Below are 18,826 nucleotides of genomic sequence, written 5' to 3'. Positions count from 1 at the left end.
TTCCCTCTTCATCCCCTTGACCCAAGTTGCAGTGATGGGGAAGAGGAAAGCCAAGAATCTATCTATTGCAGGTTCCCTGAAGTAGTGTTCAAGGACCAAGAGCCAGCTGACCATCCCACTTAGCATAGGCTGCTCGTAATTGCCATAGAGGAGGAGCGGAGTACCCCCTGTTGTTAGTGCAATCAGAGCACTTTTCTGGAAATGTATCATCCCTGTTCTAGGCAGTGTCAATTGTAGACCTTAAGGATAAACAGCATGATGGGGTACAGTGCTTGAGCACCCTATGATCAGTAACTGATAAACTAGGTCAGATTGCCTGAAGTACTTTTTTCCTTTCACTCCCTCCTTCCTAATTTGAGCCGGGAACACACACGATCGCGCGGTCCAGCAGCCCCCACCCTCCCTCCACCTCACCTTATATTTCAAGTTTGCCGGCTTTCTTTTTCCTGAGCTGCACACATTCAAAAAGACGCGCACGCACAGCTGTGCGAGTCGATCAAACTTCTCCTCTCCTGCAACTTCCTGTTTCCGGTTGCGTCAGAGGAGAAGATTGATTGACTCGCGCAGCCACGCGTGCACGGCTTTTTGAATGCATGCGGCTCGAGAAAAAGGAAGCCGGCAAACTTGTAATATAAGGTGAGGTGGAGGGAGAGAGCTGGCTAAACGCTACCGGCGGGCGGTGGCTGCGGGGACCGCGTGATCCTTGATGCCTCACTGCAGAGACAAGACCATTCACCGCTCCACGGGGCGGTGAATGGCCTTGTCCCCGTCCCCGCAGCGACTGCTATTTTTCTTTCCCCGTTCCGGCGGGTTACCCGCGGCTAAACGTGGCTAGCTGTGGGTAACCGCCACCGTGTCATTCTCTAATTGAAACTTGTCAAACAGATGTGTCTTCAATTGTTTTCTGAAATCAGCATAAGAGGCAGCTTCAACTATGAGTTTACCAAACCATATTCAGCTTGGCTGCCTGGAATGTTACAATTCTATCAAGAAATTTCTTATATTGGCATGATTTCAGGGAGGGATAGTTAAATAAAGTTTTCTACGAGTGCTTGGGTTGGAACAGTTCAGGAGGAACTGGGAGGCGAGGTAGACTGGTAACATCCTGAAGACTGTTTTATGGTTCATAGACAGTGGCGTGGAAGACGCCAGCGCGCTGACAATCTAGCGCTGACAGTTCGTTGCAAGACAGAAGCGCGCGGGGGAAAAAGTAATTTTTAAAGAGGTCCGGGGGGTTTGGGGTGGCAACCCCCCACTTTATTGGTTAGTGTTTGCACTGCTGTTGGAGGGGGGTTGGAAACCTCCATTATAGCGATAATGGAACTTTTTCTTATTTTTTGGGGGAAAAGTTCCGTTTTCTCTATAATGTGGGGGGTTTCACCCCCCACACACCCCCGCAACAGCAGCGTGAACACTAACCAATAAAGTGGGGGGGTTGCCACCCCAAACCCCCAGTCGGAGCTCTTTAAAAATTACTTTTTCCCCCGCGCGCTTCTGTCTTGCGCCAAATTGTCGGCGCTGGATTGTCGGCGCGCTGGCGTCTGGTGTGCGATTATCCCTTCACCCTGTTTTATAAATAATACAGGTAAATCTAAAAAGAATTCTAGATTCTAGATTCCCTGAACCATCTCTTCTCCAGGCTGAAGAGCCGTAGCCTTTCCTCATAGAGAAGTCATTCCATCCCTTTTATCATTTTGCGGCCCTTCTGTATACCTTTTCTAATTCTACTCTATCTTTTTTGAGATATGGTGACCAGAATTGCACATAGTAGTCAAGGTGCGGCCATACCATAGAGCAATACAAGGGCATTATAACATTTTCATCTTGATATCAGTTCATTTACAGAAGTCATGTTTCCATGCAATTCCTATCACCTTTCTTTTCCCGTTAGATATTAGACGGCATGGCAATATCCTTGAACTCCTTTGGAAGTTCCATTACTAGTATTATACTCTTCATCTCATTTTAGACTCTTTTTGTGCTTAGTGGCCATCTGAAGACTGGATTCTAATCTCTACAGAGAAAGGATTTATTCCTTCTGCTTTTGTACAGCACTTCATGAATCTTGTAATACAATATTAATGTTTAGTAGTAATAGTGGTTTTCGCATAAGGAGCAGATAATATTTATGGTTTGCACATAAATATTTCACACCTCAGGAGGTGTTCCTTTTTAATTCAATTCAAGCTTTAATTCATTCTACAGTGTTTCCCTGAAAATAAGACACTGTTATATTATTTTGGGGGCCCAAAAAAGCACTAGGGGCTCCTTTTACAAAGGTGCGCTAGCGTTTTTAGCGCATGCACCGGATTAGCACGAGCTACCTGAAAAACTACCGTCTGCTCAAGAGGAGGTGGTAGCGGCTAGCGAGTGCTATTCCGCGCGTTAAGGCCCTAACTTACCTTTGTAAAAGGAGCCCTAGGTCTTATTTTCAGGGATGTCTTATTTCTTTCATGTACAATGATCATCTCTCCCTTCCTCTCCTTCACCCCAATTCTTCCTATTTCCTTTCTTTCCCCCACATGTGCAGCATCTTTTCTCCCCTCTCACCCATCTCCTTGTGCAGTATCTCCCTCCCTCCCATCCCTCTGTGCAGCAGAACCCTTGCAACTTCTATCCCTCCCTTCCTCCCATCCCCCTGTGTAGCATCTTTCTATCCACCTGTTGCCGCCGTGCACCCCCCTCCCGTTGACCCATCTCTCCCTCCCATCTGAACCGTGAGATAGCAATACCTTTTAACAGCCGTCAGCAGCAATCTACACAGGCTGCTTTGCGGCCTTCTATCTCCTGGGCGTTCCTCTGCTGCGTTGCTGATGACATCTCCTTGATCGTTTCTGTTGCCTACTATATTATTTTTTTAGATGCAGTGCCCAGAATTGTATATAGCAGGGGTAGGGAACTCCAGTCCTCGAGAGCCGTATTCTTGTCGGGTTTTCAGGATTTCCCCAATGAATATGCATGAGATCTATTTGCATGTACTGCTTTCAATGCATATTCATTGGGGAAATCCTGAAACCCAACTGGAATACGGCTCTTGAGGACCGGAGTTCCATATCCCTGGTATATTGTATTCAAGGTGTGGCCGCACCTTGGAGCAGTGCAAAGGAATTATAACATTTTCATTTTTGTTTTCCATTCCGTTCCTGATAATTCCTAATATTCTATTTGCTTTCTTAGCTGCTGCCGTTCACTCAGCTGAGGGTTTCATCGTATCCTCAATAATGACACCTAAATCCTTTTCTTGGGTGGTGACTCCTAACATGTAGCCCTGCATCATATAGCTATAGTTTAGGTTCCTCTTTCCCACATATACCACTTTGCACTTCCTCACATTAAACATCATCTGCCATTTTGATGCCCAGTCTCACAAGGTCCTCTTGTAATTTTTCACAATTCTCTTGCGATTTAACAACATTTAACAATTTTATGACATCAGCAAATTTACCCCCCCCACCCTCTTATTAAGCTGTGCCTACAGCTGCTGCTGCTGTGGTACCTTCCCCAAAGTCCATAGGGATTTAAAGGGCTTTGGGGTTTTTGCCATGCAGCAGCTGCTAATGAGGGGGTTAATGATCTCACTAATTATTCCCATCTCTAGATCATTGATAAATATGTTAAAAAGCAGAAGTTCCAAAACAGACTCCTGAGGAACCTAACTATTTACTCTTCTCCATTTAGTTCCTTAAATGTTTCATTGCTTAAATTTACAACTTGTAGATTTGTATTTCTGTAGATAATTTGATAATTGTAAATAGTCTTATTAAAGGGGCAACTGCATTTTTCTATTTTCATTACTTGGTCACATAAATCTTTTCTAAAATCTGTTTTTCAATGTCACTTTAGGGAAATAGATATAAAACTAATCATGATCAAAAGCTGGAACATTCCCAGATGAATTCCACGGATATCATAAACGAAGATTTCAGCATAAATGACAAAATGATTGACATTCTGACTTTTGAAGAAACAGAAAACATGCTTCAAGCTCTGGAAGAGTAAGAACTGAAATTGACATTATTGTATATTGAAGGCAATTTAAAAAGCTATCACCTTATATATAGTTGAGTTTTGTTTGTGGAAATGGGCTCTTTTAAATATTGCCCATCTTGTGTGTGGGTAAATAAGTATACCCAGTTCCACAACTACATACATTCATTCACACTTACCAGAAACATTTCATAGGCAGAGTAAAGGTAGGGCCTGAAACAATGCAGATGCAATAGTATACCTAGATAAAAAGCACTTACCATTAGGTGCCAAGATCGGCAGGCCTCGCCAATAAAGGTGCCTAATTTAATTTTTTAATTGGTTCAGCTGGTGCTGTTAATTAAACAGCACCATTAAAAACCAGTTAAAAATCAATTTTAAAAAAAATTAATTTTCCAGTAGGTGCCTAATTCAGTAGACGTGATGTAGACATCTGTACCGAGATACCTACCTGAAAAGTAGGCTTGGTTAGGGGTGGAGTTTAGACTTGGATTGAGTTAGGTGCTGGTAAATTTGGGGTTTTGTGAGAATTGTGTTCATACAAGCTGTTACTTTGTTAAAATCAATAAAAAAGATTGAAAATAAAATATGTTAATGGTGCTGGGATGGAACAGCTGTCCCAGCAGTCTGAACTAATGTAAAGTTCTCTGAGTATGCACCGCTCTTCCCACACAACAGTTCCTTCAGTCTCCTCAGTATTGTTTTTACACTCTGCTGAATGGATATGAAAAAAAAAGCTGTCCAAATTAAGGGGATCAACAAGTACAAGGGGGCACTCAGAGAAATTGAAAGGGGAGAAGTTTAGAACAAACGCTAGGAAGTTCTTTTTCACACAGAGGGTGGTGGATACATGGAACGCGCTACCGGAGGATGTGATAAACAGGGGTTCAAAGAAGCTTTGGATAGGTACTTGGAAGACAAAGGGATTGAGGGGTACAGATAAGAGTAGAGGTAGATTATAGGGATGGGATTAGAGGTCCCTGATGGGCCGCCGCGGGAGCGGACCGCTGAGCAAGATGGACCTCTGGTCTGACTCAGCGGGGCAACTTCTTATGTTCTTATCTTCATGTTACTTGCATTGAGGATGTATCTCCAGGGGCTTCTACCCAGGAGGGAAAGGTTAGGCCAGACGTTGTCGTTGGAGATTTGATTATTAGGCATGTAGATAGCTGGGTGGCTGGTGGACATGAGGATTGCTTGGTCATTTGCTTGCCTGGGATGAAGGTGACGGAATTCACACATCACCTAGATAAGATTTTAGACAGTGCTGGGGAGGAGCCTGCTGTCTTGGTACCAGTGAATCAGGGAAATGTGGTAGGGAGGTTCTGAAAGCCAAAGCAGGCTCAGAGGTAGAAACCTAAAATCCAGAGCCTTTAGGGTAGCATTTTCAGAAGTGTTCTCTGTTCCTTGCGCAGGACTCAAGGGATAGGCAAAGTTCTGAAGTCTCAATGCATGGATAAGGCAATGTTATAGGGAAGATAGTTTAAGATTTATTAGGAGCTAGGCAACATTCTGGGGAAGTGGGGAGTCTTTTCTTCAAAGATGGGCTCCACTTTAACCAGGATGAAATAAGGCTGCTGGCATCAACATTTAAAAAGGGAGAGAGCAACTTTTAAACTAGAAGCTGGAGGAAAATTGACAGTCACTCAAAAGAGCATGGTTCGGAACAAAGTATCTTTAAAACATATCACCACATTAGGGAAAATAGGGCATCCCGATAGCGAGGTTGCAGTAGAGACCATAGTAAGAACATAAGATTTGCTACTGGTGGGTCAGACCAGTGGTCCATCGTGCCCAGCAGTCCGCTTACGCGGCAGCCCATAGATCAGGGGTAGGGAACTCCGGGCCTCGAGAGCCGTATTCTAGTCGGGTTTTCAGGATTTCTTCAATGAATATGCATGATATCTATTTGCATACACTGCTTTCAATACATATTCATTGGGGAAATCCTGAAAACCCGACTGGAATATGGCACTCGAGGACCGGAGTTCCCTACCCCTGCCATAGATCAAAGACTAGTGCCCTATTTGAGTCTATCTTTACCTGCACATGTTCTGTTCCAGTAGGAACTTATTCAACCTTTTCTTGAATCCTTGAAGGTTGCTTTCCATATAACAGTCTCCGGAAGAGCATTCCAGATTTTTACCACTCTCTCGATGAAGAAGAACTTCTTTACGTTTGTACAGAATCTATTCCCTTCTAACTTTAACTAGTGCCCTCTCTTGTTCTCTTTACCTTGGAGAGGATGAACAATCTCTCTTTCTCTACTAAGTCAATTCCCTTCAATATCTTGAATGTTTCGATCATATCCCCTCTCAGTGTACTCTTTTCAAGGGAGACAAAGCTCAGTTTCTCTAGCCTCTCATTGTACGGCAACTCCCCCAGTCCCTTAACCATTTTTGTCGCTCTTCTCTGGACCCTTTCGAGTAGTACTATGTCCTTTTCATGTACGGCGACTAGTGTTGGATGCAGTATTCCAGGTGGGGGCGTACCATGACCCGGTTTAACGGCATGATAACCTTTTCAGATCTGTTCGTGATCCCCTTCTTAATCATTCCTAGCATTCTGTTTGCCCTTTTTGCCGTTGCCGCACATTGCGCAGACGGTTTCATTTACTTGTCTACAAGTACCCCCAAGTCTCTTTCCTAGGGGCTCTCTCCTAGTAGAGCACCAGACATCCTAAACTAAAACTAAACTAAACCTTAGGTTTGTATACCGCGCCATCTCCACAAGCGTAGAGCTCGGCACGGTTTAAAGACATCCTGTATTCGTGCATATGATTTTTGTTACTGACATGCATTACCTTGCACTTATCCACGTTGGCCTCATTTGCCATTTTGCAGCCCATTCCTCGAGTGTATTTATCAAGTTTCAAGTTTATGCGTTGCTTGATATACCGATCTTCACATGTTTCTGGGCGGTTTACAATATTAAAAATTAAAACGGTCTAATTTAATTTTTGATTTAGGTGGGGTAAAATAAACTATGACAAATTAGGACTGATTAGAGACAAGAGGTTTTGGGGATAGGGAAGCTTTAATTACAATAATAAATAAAAATAAAAGGAAGGGTAGGGGGATGGGGAGTAACGAGAGGGAAACAGGGATGTGCTTCTTGAAAGTCTTTTTTCTTCCGCCCCAATTATTGGTAGGCATCTTTGAAGAGAAATATTTTGAGATTTATTTTAAATTTACTTAAGTTTTCATTGCGAAGATAAAATGACATTGAATTCCAGAGCGAGGGAGCAACTACTGAGAAAATGGAATTTGTAGTATAGTATAGGTCCTTGATTGAAGGTACTGTCAATAGGTTTTGGTTCGTAAATCTAAGGACCCTAGGAGGGGTATGTGGGATGAGATATTTATTTAGAAAAACAGGGAGGTGAGAGATCTTGATTTTAAAAGTTAAAAGGAGAATTTTATATGTAGTTCGGTGAGAGACCAGTAACCAGTGTAACTCTCGAAAAAGTGATCATATTTTTGGCCTTAAAAATTAGTTTGATTGCGGTATTTTGGATCAGTTGTAATCTACGGATTTCTTTTTGAGTTATACCATGGTAAAGAGAGTTGCAGTAGGCTATATGTGAAATGATTAGAGAGTGAATTAGAATCTGGATTGAAGAGGGTTCAAGAACAGAGGTTAAAGAACGATTAAACGAAGCTTGTAAAAGCAATTTTTGGTCACGGAACTGATTTGATCATGATAAGTAAGATCTTTATCGAAGATAACTTCTAGTAATTTGAACCTGAGTTCTATTTGGAGGGGAATTGTATTAATAGATATTTGTCCGGTTAAAGAGCCTTTCTTTTTATAAGGGAAGAGAATCCCTCATGATTTAGCTACGTTTAGTGATAGTCTGTTAATTCGGAGCCAGGAGCTGATTTTGATTTTGAGATTGATTTCTTGAATTTCATTGATATTGGCCGGGTTGAGTGGGTGAAGGAGTTGAATATCATCAGCATAAGCAAATGGAGTGAATCCGATAGATTGAGCTAATGTCAGGAGAGGGGCTAGGAAAATGTTGGATAATAGAGGGGAGAGGATTGAGCCTTGCAGTACACCGTAAGCTTGAAAGATTGGGACAGAAAGGTTTCCTTTAGAGTGAACTTGAAAGTTCCTATCTGCAAAGTAAGAAGAGAACGATAGGAGAGCTGAATCAGATATTCCACTATCTTTGAGACGATTGAGGAGTAAGTCATGGTCGATTGTGTCAAAGGCAGCCGATAGATCAAGAGAGATCAATAGAACTGATTTCCCATGGTCATTATAGTAAAAAATAGTGGTAGTGAGACCTAGTAGGGATAATTCTGTTGAGTGGTTGAAGCGAAATGCAGTTTGGTTAGGATGTAATGCGTTTTTTCAAAAAAATGCAGAGGTCTGAAGGAAGATGACTTTTTTTCAGTAAGTTTGGAAATGAAAGGTAGGTTAGCAATGGGTCGATAATTGGAACTGAGAGTTTGATCAAGATTTTGATTTTTTTTTATTTTGGGAAAGACTAGTGCTGATTTCCAGGATTTTGGTACAGTGTTACTTGAGATGCTTTTGGTTACCATTTCTAAGAGGTATGGACCAAATATTGAAAAAAATTTCTTTATCACAGTAAGGTGGGATATTCTCTAGAGAATTATTTGAAGTGTTCATGGATAGAATTGTTTTCTGTAGCTCTGCTAATGATGGGGACTTAAACTTAGAAAGTGAACTAAAAGGAAGATGGTGATCCTGTTTCGGAGGTTCCAAGTAATTTAAAATTGGAGTACAGTAAAACCTTGGTTTGCGAGCATAATTTGTTCCAGAAGCATGCTTGTAATCCAAAGCACTCGTATATCAAAGCGAATTTCCCCTTAGGAAATAATGGAAACCCAGACGATTCGTTCTACAACCCAAAAACTTTAATACAAAATACCATGCATACTTGTATTGCAAGACCTCACTCATTTAGAACAGTCACTACACTCCTGCAGCGTCAGAGAGAGAAGAACCATCGGCTCAATTTTGATGATGTGATGCATGTATACTGTATGTACTTGTATTGCAAGACTTCGCTCGTTTAGAACAGTCACTACACTCTTGCAGCGTCAGAGAGAAGAACCATCGGCTCAGTTGTGATGTGTATATACTGTATGTACTTGCATTGCAAGACATTGCTTGTATATCAAGTTAAAATTTAATAAAATGTTTTGCTTGTCTTGCAAAACACTTGTAAACCAAGTTATTTGCAACCCAAGGTTTTACTGTATTTTGAAAGTTTAGATGAATGATTTTTAATTTTTTGGTCAAAATAGTTGGACAGGTCAGTTGTTGATGGCTGATTTGATAAGGTTGAGGGTTTGTTAGTTTTTGAATAAGGGGAAAGAGATTGAATGATGGCATATAATGCTGAGGTACTGTGGGCCATTTTTATATGGTTTGTATAGTATTCCTTTTTTGCATTTTGTATGGCGTGTTTGTAGTTGTTTGCTAGTTCTTTATATTGGAGGAGGGAGAAGGTTGATCGTGATTTCCTCCACTTTGTAGGTCTTCGTAATCCTTCTGTGTCCTCACTACTCTGAATAACTTTGTATCGTCTTCAAATTTAATCACCTCGCTCGTCGTGCCGATTTCTAGGTCGTTTATAAATATGTTGAAGAGCACAGGCCCAAGTGTCCTTAAATACAGAGCAGACTAATTTTAAAGACTGCAAATTACCCATGTCAACTGCTGAAAAAATTGTAAATAGGAATGACAAACATTGTTTGAAAGGTCTGTATGCAAATACCAAATACCTAAGAAACAAGATGGGAGAATCCTATATGATAAAACCCTAAGCGCACATGCGCACTTAGGATTTTGTGTTCCCTGCCGCTGTGGTGTGTGATCCGTGGCAGACAACCCAGCGGCAGGGAACATTCTGGCCACTCCCCTCCTCCCGCCCTCACTCACCCTGGAAGCCAGGCAAGCTCCCTCCCTGCCCGCGTCTTCGGCAGGGAACACACCTCGGCCCTCACTCACCGCTGCCGCCGCCGCTGCTGCTGCTGATCCTCCTGTAAAGAGCAGCCTGCGATGGTGGCTGGCTTTAGCGAACCTCGCAGGCCGCTCTCCAACTCGGTAGCACGTTCCCTCTGATGCAATCCCGTGCGTCAGAGGGAACGTGCTACCGAGGCTATGAGGTTCGCTGCAGGCTGCTCTTTACAGGAGGATCAGCAGTGTGAGAGGAGCCGCCGGCGGCACTTTTAAAACTTGCCGCAGCAGGCCATCCCATGGGAAGGGAAGGGGGAGGGGCCGAACGGAGCAGGCCAGATCGCATTAAGAGAAGGGAGGGGCCGAATGGAGCAGGCCAGATCGCATTAAGAGAAGGGAAGGGCCGAACGGAGCAGGACAGCGCACGGTAAGAGAAGGAAATTGCTTCACAGGGACCTGGAGGGGAAGGGAAATACCGCTGCTGCTTCTGCAAAGGAAAGTGGGGGGGAAGGGGGGGAGAGACAGAAAGAAATACAGACAGACAAAGGGTGCCAGGGAGAGAGAGAGAAAAATAGCAGAAGGGAGAGAGACATAAATAAAGAAAGACAGACAGGCATATATTCTAGCACCCGTTAATGTAATAGGCTTAAACACTAGTTAGAATATATTGTACTAAATGAAAAGATAGATATGATAGGCATCTCTGAGACCTGGTGGAAGGAAAATAACCAATGGGACACTGTGATAGGGTACAAATTATCACAGTAATAGGGTGGGCCGAATTGGTGGAGGTATAGCATTATACATTAACGAGGGCCTTGAATCAAATAGACTAAAAATTGTACAGGAACCAAAACGCACCTTGGAATCTTTATGGAATATCCCATATGTAAAGAGGAAAAAGGATAATGATAGGAGTGCATTACCATTTGCCTGACCAGGATGAACAGACAGATGCAGAGATGTTATCAGAAATTAGGGAGGCTAACAAATTGGGTAACACAATAATAATGGGTGATTTCAATTACCTACAAACACTTAGGATCACTTGAACTAATCAATACACTATTAACACAGTGTTCAAGTAGTATAAGCAACACAACCCAATGACAGAATCTTAAAAATAGTGGAGAAAAAAGCCTCAGTGCTAACCAGAGCCTGGCCTAATGTAGAATGCAGGCTAGAAATCACACTCAAATCACTGGCAAAAAAAAATCTCCACAAATTGTTCTATACAAGTGTTTAGTGTTGCGTTTTAATATCTACAAAGAGTAATTGTAATGCCCAGTCCATTCATTAAAAAAACCATTTGTTATATTGAACACTTAGTGGGGGAGGGGAATTTTAAATGAAGGGGATAAGCAGGGAAAGATGTTAGGGAAGGAGTAAAATTGGTATAGGGGAAGACAGAGGAATGGATGTCATAGAAAAAATGAAAAAGAGGTGGGAGGACAAAGATTCTGACAGGCAAAGAATCTGGAGTTTGATGGGAGATCAGAAAAAGACAGACTAAGACTAGCTGAGTATTGGAGTGTAAGTGAGGACTCAGGGCTTGGATGGGATTGTGGGTGAAGAGTAAGGAATTGGATAGTACAAATTAATAGGGACTTGGTTAGATGATTAGCAGGAATTAGGGAGAGCAATAGGAACTAGATAATTGGGTGAAGGGATTAAGAGCTCTGAGACTGAGTTCAGAAAATGGAGAGGGGAGTCACTTTAAATGAAATGAAGGGCTTAGGAAACAATTGAAAGGGACAGAGAACTTCATAAATGATGAGAGATGCAGGTAGTTAGTCCTTGAAAGAAGTGGGAGAAGGAAAAGGGGAAATGGGACTCTGGATAGGGTTAAGACTTAAGAAAGGGACTGGATAGGGTTAAGACTTAAGAAAGAGATTGGAAAGAGAGAGGGATTAAGTTACAGGGAAGGGATTAAGAGAGGGATTAAGTTATAGGGAAGGAGCTAAGGCTGGTGAGAAGAAAGACAGTAAAGATACTTGAGATGGGAAGGGAGTAAGTACAGAGGATGGAATTAGGGAACTAGAAAATGGGTGAAAGTTGAGATAAAGAAGGCTTATAAAAATGAGAGACAGAGATGGGGAATGGGAGGACTAGGGAAGTAAGAATAGCAAATGGAAAAGCTGGTAATCAAGTGAAAGGTGAAAAGAGACAATAAGGACTGAAGGAGGGACAAGGAGGAATGAAATCTAGTGATAGTTAAACAGACAGATGAAATAGATGGATAAAAACAACAAACAAAAGGACCATTATCAGAGATAGATGAAGGGGAGAAGCCAGGGAGAATAAAGAAATAGAAAATGGAAATGCGATTCTGGAAAAGGACTCAAATGAAAACCAAGAGGAAGCAGTAAAGAAAGATGAGTACTAACCTAACTGGAGGGCCGTTCTCATAATATGAGTCCATGAGAGGGTGCCGCAACTCTTTGAGTTGGCTCTGCTTCCTTCCTAAGCCTCATAAACCTCATTATGGAAAGACTCTCCATGCTCTGGATCAGTGTTTTTCAACCTTTTTATACCCGTGGACCGGTAGAAATAAAAGAATTATTTTGTGGACCGGCAAACTACTAGGACTAAAATTTTAAAACTCTGTTTCCGCCCCATCTCCACGAGCTCGGTTCCCGCAAATCATCTGATCCCATCCACACAAGCCTCAGTTATGATTTTATATTGAATGTATTTTATTAAAGCATAAAAAGAAACAATATTCTGTACAATTGTCATTTTATAAATACAAATAATACACAGCAAGGATCAACAAAACCCCTGTCTCCCCTCCCCTTCATATATATCCCCTCTACTATCAAGAAAACTAAACATGCCAAATTATTACAGAATGCTACACAGAAATATCATGCTAACAGAATACTGCAGTCACAAATGACAGGAATAGTTTTAGAGGAGTGCAACTAGGGCAACTGCCCCCTGGTCAGAGAGCGCCCTAAGCCAGCTGGAAGCTAAAGAATCACTGCCTGGGCTTTGCAGTCCTCAGTTATGTCTAACACCAGCTCTAGCAGGATATATATTTCAAATCTGATATATTCTAATCACAAAATAGAAATAAAATTATTTTTTTCTACCTTTTGTCATCTCTGGTTTCTGCTTTCATCTTCTTTTCACTCTCTTCCTTCCAGCGTCTGCCCTCTCTGTCTCTTCAATCCAGCATTTGCCCCTTCCATCCACTGTCTGTCCTCTCCCCTTCCATATGTCTTCTTTCTATGCACATCTTCCCTTTCCATCCAGCCTGCGCCCCCTCTTTCCTTTTTACATGATTCATTCCAGGTTCACTGCTCTCTTCATTTTTATCTCTCCTACACCAGATCTACCATCGTTGTCCCTCTCTACTTATTTTTCTGCTGACCCCTTCCCATCATCAATCTCTCTACTTTCTCATGCCTGTCTCTCCCCTTCCCCTCCTCTAATCTCCCTGCCAGCTGTTTGCTTCCTTTTTTCCTTCTCCCTTCCCTCCTCCTCCTGTCCAACAGTAACTCTCTTCCCTTCCTCCCCTCCCAGCAGTATCCCTCCTTCTCCTTCCCTCCAGGTCCAGTAGCAGTTGTCCCTTGTTTTCCCTTGCCCAGCAGCTTCCCAGACTCCTTTCCCTCCTCCCCTCCCAGCAGTATCTCTCCTTCTCCTTCCCTCCAGGCCCAGTAGCAGCTGTCCCTTTTTTTCCCTTGCCCGGCAGCTTCCCAGATTCCTTTTCCTCCTCCCCTCCAAGCAGCATCTCTCCTTCTCCCTCTGCAGTAGCAAGCTGTCCCTTTTTTTTCCCTTGCCCAGCAGCTTCCCAGACTCCAATAGTGGCTTTCTCCCCTCCCAGCAGCGATTCAGGAAGGCAGCCTCAGGTCCTTTGTTGGGTCGCGCCGCCTCTGAGGAAAGAGGAAGTTGCATCATCAGAGGCAGCCGCGACTCAGCAAAAGCCCCAAGGCTGCCTTCATGAATCGCTGCGCTGGTAAGTAAAGGAGAGCTGCAGAGAGGGGAGAAAGCCACTGTCGGAGGCTCCCCATGATCTCTACGGCCCAGTGCAGACCAGCTGAAATAACTCATCGATCTTGCCGGCCCTGTGCGGACCGACAGGAAATTGAAGTTAGTCAATCTCGCCGGCCCTGCACGTACAGGCAGAAATTTCCTGTGGACTGGCACCGGTCTGCAGACCGGTGGTTGAAGAACAGTGCTCTGGATTATGAGCAAACTCTCACTTACTACTTGAAAAGGACAGAGACATTGGAAACTTTACTTAGCTTTTCATTTCCTTTGAGTTCACTTGGCAACAGGAGTACCCAGACAGTTGAATACTAGGAAACTGGCTAGCAAAATGTGCACATCAAGTACTCCGTTCTATTATGAACAAGCTCACATTCCCTAACACCTGACATTCTCCACCCAGTCCTCAGTCATACTTAGCCAGTCTGATTTTCAAGATATTCACAATGGATTATGCATAAGGTAAAATTGAATTAACTGTCTTCATTGTATATATTGTATATAAATCTATGTCATTTGTATTCTTTGTGAGTATCCTGAAAACCTGACTGGCTAGGTGTTCCCTGAGGCCTGGATTGAGAACTAAATCTCATCAAGCCAGAGTCACTGCCACTATGATTGCTCCCATGAGGTCTGTTTCACTAGGGAGTATCTGCAAAGCAACTACATTACATTACATAAATTCTTATATACCGTACTGCAACTATCTTGCGTTTCAGGGCGGTTAACAGCTAAGAGATACTAACCATTTATAGTATGATCATAATAAATTAATCAAAATATTTACCAAACAAGTAGGTTTTCAATGATTTTCTAAAGGCTAGATAAGAGGTTGAGATTGATATATAAATACTAACTTGTTTGTCCTACATAGCTGCCAAATATGCCAAAGTTTTACTAAGAAATCATTTAGAAACAATATCTCTTTACAGATGGAAAGTCAAAAAATTGTATCACACGCAAGTGTTTTCTAGTAGTAAAATTGAAGCGATCCAAAAGGTTGCTGGGTAGAGTCCATGAAAAGCCTTAAAACACACACAACCAAATTTGAAAACTATTCTGGTTTCTATTGTCAACTAGTGCAGACTATAGTAATACTGCGAAATGTGATCTGATCTTTTCAATCTGAAAATCAGCTGGACCTAGTCCATACTTTTACTTCATATTAATGCCCAGACCTGTCTTCAATCAGTAATGGTGCCTTTGATCAAGTAGTGCTAAATAATTTGTCTACATGATCCAAACTATTGAACTTTCACATAAACATATCAGTTAGTGCCTCCTGAACAATAGTTTTCTCCACTAGAGAAACCCTGAGTGTGGGAGTTTCCTACTTCTGAAGCCGATTCACTTATTGAAGAGAAGGGAAAAGTACTCCCTATAAACACTAGGATTATTTATTTATTCTTCCAGGGGAGCTCAGGATGGTTTACATGAATTTATTCAGGTACTCAAAGCATTTTTTTCTGTCTGTCCCGATGGGCTCACAATCTATATAATTGAAGGCAAGGCAAGGAGCAGGGCAGACCAAAGAACAGCATGAACATACCAGTAAGGCTGGGGACTCACGCATGCGCACTCCTGCGGCCACGGACCTACACCTCACAGAACACGCAGATAGGAGTGCGCATACGCGGCTAACGTTTTATTATATAGGAGTATGTAACTTGTTGCTCATGCATATTTTTTTTTGCACACACCTCATCAATCCTTAGAGGAAACATTGGTCACAAGTAGCAGTATTTGTTTGAACCCACGACTTCAGGGTGCTGAGGCTGGAGCTTTAACCACTGCACCACACTCTTCGATCTCCCTGAGGAGTAATTATAAATTTTAACCTGAGGAGCCTGAAGGGACTGTGTATGGAAAGGGCTGTTCATACCCAGGACTTTATATTAGTTCTAAACTCTGGGAGAGCCTTCCATCTTAGTGGCATCAGATGATAGATAACCTGTGCATGCCATCTGGATGGGGAGCTTGAAGGGTGAGATTCGGAAAATACAAAATGATAGCATAATGTACATGCGTATTTGTGTTGTACAAGGCTGCAGCATGTTTCTTAGAATGTAATATTGGTAATGTTAAAAAAAAAATAAAAAAGTATAGCCACCATACTTAGATCTGGTCAATATGGCCACCAGTACTCTGTGGCTAAAAGAAGACGTTGCAGTCTCTGCTGTGTCTCTCGCCGCCTCCACTCCAGTACAGAGCTTTTTGCACTCCTACCGGTGCCTAAATATACATCAGAATCGTGCCTACATAGGCACATTAGACCACCTAATGCCACTATGGGCGTGGCTGATGCCGGAAGTGACATTAAGTGGCCTAAAGCGCCTATGTAGGTGCAATTCACGACAAAGATAGGTGCCGTAAATGTAGGCCTGGAAAACCCTGGCCTACATTTCTAGCACCTACAATGTTTCCCCAAAAATAAGACAGTGTCTTATATTAATTTTGGGTCCAAAAAACGCACTAGGGGATGTCTTATTTTTTTTCATGTACAACAATCATCTCTCCCTTCCTCTACTGCACCCAAATTCTTCCACTTTCCTTTCTCCCCCCCCCCATGTGCAGCATCTTTCCTCCCCTCTCAACCATCCCTTTGTGCAGCATCTTTCTATCCCTCCCTCCACCCTGTGCAGCAGAACCCATCAACCCTCCCACCGTGAGATTGACATACCTCCATTCCGAAGCCTCCAAAGCAGCAGGGGTGGGGGTTTCTCAATTGAAGAGTCTGATTTTTTTGTTTATCGCATGAACATATAGGCATAGGATCACATCTCTTGCATCTGGCTGTGCATTCAGAGCATAATATAACATTTGTTCTTAATGTACACAGAAATGTGGTCTTGCACAGTATGTTTTGTGGTTTTAGATTAGGCATTCTCCTGAATGAAGTGACATTTTTCCAGATGCCTACATTACAATTCAAGAAATGCAAATATGCAGACTTTGTATATCCAAAAAAGAGAACCTTTTGAAAGAAGGAAAATCAGAAAAAGGCATTTAGCTAAAGGCTAGGAATACTGCATACCTTTTTAGAAAGGCAGGTCAGTATTGTATAACAGCAGAGTTTAATAACTAAAGGTTATCTGTTCAGTGAAATTTGAAGAAGAATTCTGTGTGTGAAAAAAAAGGATATTTGATTGATGTTTATTTCATTTTAAAACCTCTGTGGTGCTAAGGTAAGCAGTATTAGTAAATGTTTTTAAGATAGTTCTCTTGACAAATGAAACAACGCACTGTGAAACTTCTTCGTGTGCATTTCAATGAGTCCTTAATATTCTATGGGCAGGATTTTCAAAAACTTGTGTTAAAAAACGATAGTCTACTACCGTAACTGTTTTGATACCGAATCTAAAAACCTGAGACATTCTTAAAAAATTGCTCATGCAAATAAGATTGGCGTACAGCAGTGAAGATTTCCTACATTTGCATGTGCCCATCGCTGATGCAGAAAAACACCGTTAAAAAAACCCTCTCCTGCACTATTGGATGAATGGAAGGGAGAGGAGGGAAGAAACAACGTCGACTTTTTTCAATCGCGCATAAAACATGCCTTTCTCTACAAAAAAACAACCATAATTCAGGTAAATCTTGTAATTTTTTTAATGTAAAATTTAATCAAGACCCACAACCAGAAACACACAAGACAAGGGTATCATACACGTGCTCAAGAAGAAATGTTGGCTTTTAACAAGCGTGCATGAAACATGCCTGTCTCTCCCAAAAACTCAAAAGAAGCGTGATTTTACTACCCTCCACTAAAAATATATAGATACACAATTTTTTTTCCATTAGCCACAGTTAAAACGCAAGTGCTGGCACTGTAACAGCACCCCCCAGACCAGTCACTGCTTTTTGTCGCCAAAAGCAGACACCGCTCTTTGAAAATGCCTTGGCAATTTTTTTTTTTTTAATTATTTATTTATTGAAATTTTCAATACATTACAAGAAACTAACATTCTTGCTAAGGAAATACAGCAGAAATAAATGTTAAACATCACATCTTTATATATAAAAGAAAGTAGAAATAAAATTCTCGCTTCTTAAAATTCTCGCTTCCTTAGACCACAAAAAATCAAAGGGGAGTATAAGGCAGGTAACATTAAGAAGTTAAACACAAAGGAAAAATAACTAATCAATGAAAGGCTATAGCATGTTCTGCATTTATATTAAATTCCGCTAAACACCAGCAATTTTCTTTAGCTCCAGAAATGATCTTAGTTGCTCCGGCTGAAAAAAGATATTGAGCAAATTTTACTAACAAAAGTAAGCTAGTAAAAAAAATGCCCCCAGGGTCTTGGTATCCTGACTCAAGGACAAAATTTGTTTCCTTTATTCCTGGGTAACCTTAGTTACATCCAGGAATACCCATATCTTTTTACCATAAAAAAGTTCTTTTGATAAGCGGAAATAAAGTTTCATAAAGGAATCCAAGTCCTGTTGGAAAATAAATGAAATCGGAAGTATCACTCTCAATGAAGAGTCAGAAATAGACTCTTCTAAAATAGCAGATAACATCCAATTGCGGTGTATCTGGATTAACTCCCTCCAGTGTTTCTCGAGTTCTAGTGGTCTATGGAAAATAATATATTTTATTTAATGGAGGAATATGGTCCGATGAATATTTTAATTCTTCCACCAAATATCTCTTAAATATCTCATATGCTGAAATCCCGGGTACTTTTGGGAAGTTCAAGATTCTAGCATTGAGTCTGAGATTAAAATTCTCAATGTTTTCTATTTTTCTTTGAAGCATAGTATTATCTTTAATCGCAGCTGCTTTAAAGGCTTGTAAAGTTTGAACTTCTGATTGCACATTTACTATAGAGTTTTTCATTTCTGCATTAGAATGTTCCAAGCAGTGGCGTACCTAGGGTATGTGGCACCCGGGGCCCATCATTTT

At 41.7% G+C, this 18,826-nt stretch overlaps 1 protein-coding gene across 8 annotated transcripts in view; it reads left to right on the top strand.

Annotated features, from left to right (window-relative positions):
* EVC2 (EvC ciliary complex subunit 2) overlaps positions 1-18,826 on the top strand; it is a 235,272-nt gene that overhangs the window by 81,872 nt on the left and 134,574 nt on the right. For all 8 annotated transcript variants that reach the window (XM_033949419.1, XM_033949454.1, XM_033949436.1 and 5 more), the window contains one exon: positions 3,844-3,995. In XM_033949419.1, the coding sequence (XP_033805310.1) occupies positions 3,844-3,995 (152 nt within the window). The remainder of the gene's footprint in view (positions 1-3,843; positions 3,996-18,826) is intronic.

Source organism: Geotrypetes seraphini, chromosome 1, assembly GCF_902459505.1.
Source record: "Geotrypetes seraphini chromosome 1, aGeoSer1.1, whole genome shotgun sequence".
Lineage (NCBI taxonomy): Eukaryota > Metazoa > Chordata > Amphibia > Gymnophiona > Dermophiidae > Geotrypetes > Geotrypetes seraphini.
Note: the sequence above shows the minus strand (reverse complement) of the source record. Positions and strands in the feature narration are given on the sequence as shown.